This window comes from Hyperolius riggenbachi, chromosome 4 (genome assembly GCF_040937935.1).
Source record: "Hyperolius riggenbachi isolate aHypRig1 chromosome 4, aHypRig1.pri, whole genome shotgun sequence".
In the NCBI taxonomy this organism is placed as follows: domain Eukaryota; kingdom Metazoa; phylum Chordata; class Amphibia; order Anura; family Hyperoliidae; genus Hyperolius; species Hyperolius riggenbachi.
This window is the reverse complement of record NC_090649.1, coordinates 318,396,128-318,401,966: the sequence shown is the minus strand read 5'-3', so window position 1 is coordinate 318,401,966 and position 5,839 is coordinate 318,396,128. Positions and strand designations below refer to the sequence as shown.

The 5,839-nt window shown below is 43.9% G+C and overlaps 1 protein-coding gene across 1 annotated transcript; it reads left to right on the top strand.

Moving 5' to 3' along the window:
- Window positions 1-1,233: 1,233 nt before the first annotated feature.
- On the top strand, window positions 1,234-2,140 carry SF3B5 (splicing factor 3b subunit 5). The gene has a single exon (XM_068279511.1). It carries the CDS (start codon window positions 1,428-1,430, stop codon window positions 1,686-1,688), a length of 261 nt encoding a protein of 86 aa, XP_068135612.1. The 5' UTR covers window positions 1,234-1,427; the 3' UTR covers window positions 1,689-2,140.
- The last annotated feature ends 3,699 nt before the right edge of the window (window positions 2,141-5,839 follow it).

Here is a 5,839-nt window from a genome sequence, read left to right as displayed (position 1 = left end):
ATGCAGAGAATTACTCACCTCACTTCTGCGTTCCAAGCGCTGGCAGCGTCATGTCGTCACAGATCTCCGCCTTCAATGCCGCCCACTGTGCTTCCGCTAATCAGGAAGCACAGTGGGCGGCATTGAAAACAGAGACCTGTGACGACATGACGGTGCGCTCCAGCGCTTGGAACGCGGAAATGAGGTAATTCTCCGCATGACTCCCCGCCAAGCCTGCACTTGCCGGTAATCTATGGAGGGGGAGGAAGGCAGAAGGAGGGGTCCCAGATGATGGGGAGGGGGGGTTCTGGTGACACCCCCCTAGCTGTCAGTCACCCGGTGCGCCACACCCCCTGCGATCTATGGTAGGAACACCACTGACGCAGAGTTAATGTGTATTTCCAACTTTCTTTTGCGTTGCATTAAGCTGCATTGTGACTTTAACATTGAATTACAACGCAACGCCCCACTATGAACGCAGACTAAATTAAATAAAAGGAATAAAGAACCATAATTTTTAAGAATATGACAAGATGAGAGAAAGCAAACTCTGTAGTTCTTCCAGACATTTTTACTACAGTGTAGTAGTCTGTATTATTTTCACAGTGTAGCTGCAGGAATAAGATCAGGGAAGCCTCTATACATTGAAGTACTGTATCTAACTTTTATGCCTTCAGAAAGCAAGCTTTCTTTGAATGCATGTCCTGCTCCCAATATGCTATAATAAGCATCTAAATTTTCCCAACTATGTAATACCTCCCAACATCTTGATATAATAAAGAGGGAAAACACACCACACTACTACCCAGGCATACCATAAAAAAATGAAAAGCAAAATATGTAATTTTATTATTCAAACTTCACTGGTCCTTTTTATCATTACTAATTTTCCTTTATATTAACTCTGGAAAATAAGAAATACATCAAACTTTAGAAGAATACAGTTCAGAGTCAATTAAAAACATTTTCCAGTAGAAAAATACATATATTTATATAGATCTTTATATCAGTTCCTAAAGGTTAGGGTACAAATGAGAAAGAGGGACAGTTGGGAGCTTTGATATAGTGAAGCTTAGTGATTGGTCTCCCTTCCCTCCCTCCTCCTCTCACTGACTGAAAGTACTGAGCGGCAGCGCGCGCAATGCCCAGGACACTTCCTCCCACAATCCATCGCGCCCCACCACGTGACGCCTGTGGCGCTTTCACGAAACTATCTACAAAAGCTATATAATATCATTGCGCAATGGGTAATATACAAATATGGTGGCTGCGTCTCATTTCTCACTCATACTTTGTAATTGCTAAACTTTGATACACGCGTTGCTCCCCGGAAGTATTTATTCAACCCAATCTTCCGCCTATGTCACTTCCGCTGTGTACTTGCTTGAAGTTCTGTGCTCGTTTCCATTGATCGGTTTGCTGGCTGCCTGTGTTGCGATTGAGGCGCCATGACTGACAGATACACGATTCACAGCCAGTTAGAGCATCTGCAGTCCAAGTACATCGGCACGGGCCACGCGGACACCACCAAGTGGGAGTGGCTAGTGAACCAGCACCGGGACTCGTACTGCTCGTACATGGGCCACTTCGATCTGCTCAACTACTTCGCTGTGGCCGAGAACGAGAGCAAAGCCCGCGTGCGCTTCAACCTGATGGAGAAAATGCTGCAGCCGTGCGGGCCGCCTGTGGACAAGCCTGACGATTCCTGAGCCCGGGGAGGGGGAGCGCTGCCTGTCACCCGCCGCAGCCGCCATCCTCATCATGCTGCCCGTGTGACTGCGCTCAGCCAGCAAGGGGCCCTGGCACTCCCCAGTGAGCACGCTTCCAGAGCCGGTGTCTGCAGGCTGGTGCCGCCTGCTTGCCTCAAGAACTGTGCTGCGGGAATACCCTATGGCTTATTATACTGTGCACATTACTCGAGTTACAGCGCCAGTTTTCCAACGTACTCAGCCATATCCTGTTCGAACGTTCTATTACAGTGCATAAAGACTGCTGGTCACAGAAGTGTTTGGACTTGGCCAAAACTCCATTACTGCTGATTAGAAGTTTTCTATGTCTAGCCCAAATCTGTTTTGATTTTTACATAACAAACTTTTGTTCTTTAAACAACGTACAATTAATCATATTTTTTTTGTAGTTTTAAGTAAAACTTTTGGCTCTATATCTTGTTTTACTTCCAATATTGTTTGTGTTATGTCCAGCTTCCAGCAGCAATGCAAGCTTAGTAAATATTAACCACTTGTGTACCAGCAGTCTCTGGCCCCACATAAACAAAGCCTACAGACCAATCGCCACAAGGACCCATTGTTCACCAGTCGTTGGAGGCTGTTTGGTCTGCTGTCGCTATCTATTGGGTCACAGGATCAGGAGCCAATGAAATTCGCTCTTGACTGGCTATAGAGCTCTGCTATCTGCAACTGGATAGCAGTACAATCGGTGGTAGTGGCAGGCTGTGTGGTATGGTAATTGAAATATATGCCCTGGCAGGGAAAGAGTCATAAACAGTGCATATACTTTAATTACCACAGTCCAGAAGCGGTTAATGACAGATTATGCTTCTGAGGCACGGATTAGCTCACCTGTCCAGTGTAAAGGTCCCCATACATTACTCAATTTTCCTGTATGATCAACCATTAGATTTGAATGCTTTTATCAGTTTAGGGGAAAATCTTTTTTTTTTTTTTTTTTTTTACTTGATTGATGGAAATTGGCTGATACTGTAACAAATTAAATTGACAAATTGGTACTGTTCCATTAGCTGGGCGCAACCACCAGGTGGCGTTAATTACTATTCCCCCTCCAGGCCGCTATGAATAGTAAGGAAAGATGTAACTGGTGTTTTATCGCCACCTAGTGGATGTGCCCGGCTAACGGAAAAGTACTGACAAATTTACTCGATCAGGCAATACAGAAAATATTGTTCAATCGACAAGGAATTTGCTACTGTTCACATGATTTTGAGCAACACAAAATTGATTTTTGATTTCAGAGCATGAAGTCACATCAATCAGATCGACTTGTGAAGGACAGTTGTAAAGGATCTCATTTGTAGTGTGTGGGCCACTAGTCAATTGACTTCTTCAACCACACTGTAATTGATTGATCAATCAATCGAAAAATCGTATAACTGTATGGGTACTTTTAGGTTAGCTGCAAAAACATTGAGGACGTGTTTGGGAAACACTGTTTTAGTCCAAAAACCCATTCAGAGCAATTTTCTGAGTGCTTTGTGATTTTGAAAACTCTTGCTAATGTAATGCTATGGGTGTGATCCCACTTGAGCGATATGATTTTATTAAAATCCCCCATAGAATTGCATTAGCAAGAGCTTTTTTTTTTAATCGCTAGCGATTAGAAATTGCTCCTAGTGGATTTTTAACCTTAAAGTTACTTTTTTTTCACTTAAAGAGAGTGTGAAGCGAGAATAAATCTCGCTTCAGACCTCATAGATAGCAGGGGCATGTGTGCCCCTGCTAAAACGCCGCTATCCCGCGGCTTAACGGGGGTCCCTTCACCCGCAAATCCCCTCGGTGCAGCGCGGGAGCGCTTTCTGGTTGGGGCAGGGCTAACCGCCGCAGCCCTGCCCCACGCGCGTCTGTCAGCGCGTATCTCCACCTCTCCCCGCCCCTCTCAGTCTTCCTTCACTGAGAGGGGAGGCGGCGATGCGCCGCTGATAGACGCGACTGGAGGCAGGGCTGCAGCTGTTAGCCCTGCCTCCAGGAAGAGGAAATATACGACCAATTTTACGACCAACGATTGCGGGGGTGGGTTTGGAGGTGAAGGGACCCCCGTTTAGCGGCGCGATAGCGGCGGTTTAGCAGGGGCACACGTGCCCCTGCTACCTATGAGCTCTGAAGAGAGATTTGTTCTCGCTTTAGTCTCTTTAAAGTACAACTATAATGGGAGGGATATGGAGGCTGCCATATTTATTCCCCTTTACCCTCCTTGGCGGTAATCTCGAGTCAGGCTCGGGATGGAAAGTCGCAGATGTTTTTCTTCTTGTTTTTAGGGTCTAGAAGCTTGTGAAAAAAAGTTATGGCTTTTAGACCTTAAATATGGAAATTATAATGCTGGGGAGGTTAAACAATACCAGTTGCCTGGCTAACCTGCTGCTCCTTTTCCTCTAATACTTTTAGCCATAGACCCTGAACAAGCATATTACAGATCAGGTGTTTCTGACATTGTCAGATGTGACAAGATTGTCTGCATGCTTGTTTCTGGTGTTATTCAAACACTTCTGCAGCCAAATACACCATCACAGCTGCCAGGCAACTGGTATTGATTAAAAGGAAATAAATATTGCAGCCAGGAGCATCCTGTGCAGGATGAGCGTTGAATATTCCTGTATAGAAGCTGCCAACTATTATGGAGAGGATAGCTGCACAGTTGAGCCTTTCGGAAGTGTGCAAGGGACTGGAAGAATCCTTGGGTTAGGAAAGATTTATTTAGCTCACCCTCATCAAGTCTTTCATTAAGCAGAAGAAATTGAAAAGTTTTGGGTTACATTGAATGCACTGTGCCATTGCTTCCATTTAGGGGCAGATTTTATGACTTCCTCTGTGTAATGGTTATGTGCTGAAAATGAGTAGAACAGTGCTTTGCCATTGCATTGTATTGGCACATCTGGCTGGCAGCAAATGCACTAATGCAAAGGTTCCAATGTAAAACTAGCCTATTTCGAATCCCCCCCCCCCCCCCCCCCCCCCCCGGTCCATTCCTATACAATTTGTCCTGAACTAGGCCACTACCTTTGAAAGCAGTATTCCCGTGTCCTTCATTTACATTGCTATGAGTGTGCTGTGCTCAGGAGGCCGCTGGGAGCGCATCCATGGCGTCTTATGGGCCCCAGCTGTGCGGGAAGCAACCACAATTTTACATTTCTGATGGTGAAAAGGTTTACTACATTTTTGACTGTTACAGAAGTTCACAGCCCACCCCCATCTCGGCAGTCACCTATTAGGCAGTGGCTGGGGACGCTACAAAGCTTCACAAACACTTCACCTGCCACAGTGGTTTTTCGGATGTGAAGCACAGTTTCCAAAGAGTACTGATTTATGGGCAAGCGTGTGAGTAACTACCCCTGGCATCCACTGATTGTTGTAGAGCTTTAAGGCCTCTTGCACACTGCACGCGATTCAGATTCAGATTCCGCTTTTTAATCAGTTTTTACATCCGATTCAGATTCTGATTTGCAGTTTGCTCCCTGCACACTGCAAATCGGAATCTGAATCTGATGTAAAAACTGATTAAAAAGCGGAATCTGAATCGGAATCGCGTGCAGTGTGCAAGAGGCCTAAAAGAGCTTTACATTTCAGTTATTTAAAATTATAACCTAGGTTGTCTTTAACCACTTCCTTACCACACGTTATTTTCTCTTCAAAACCACAGCAATTTTCTCACAATTGCGCTCCTCCTATTTATTCTCACATAACTTTTATCACTACTTATCCAAACAAAAATGATCTATATGTTGATATTTTTTTCCACAAATTACGCTTTCTTTGGGTGGTGCTTTTTTTGCTAAAAATTATTGTAAGGGAAAAAAATGAATTCCAATAACAAGGAAAACAATTATTCCTCAGTCTTCAGCCATTATAGTTTTAAAACAAAATGTGCTGCTGTAGATAAAAGCTACACATTTTATTTGTCTAGGTTATTATAACATTTAAATTATATCCCTAGTATAGTGACAATATTTTATTTGAAATTAATGGTGTATTTTTTCTTTTGTGTTTCTTTTATATAGTAGAATCCTTTTATAGTAAACTCCAAGGGCCCAGGCTAAATAGCTCACTATATCATAAACTTTTATACTCGAGCACATAAAGTATACATTGGTACTAACAATAATTGGGAATTC

What these genes read in the sequence shown, in the direction of transcription:
- SF3B5 (XM_068279511.1), top strand. Translation starts at nt 1,428, where the DNA reads ATGACTGACAGATACACGATTCACAGCCAGTTAGAGCATCTGCAGTCC.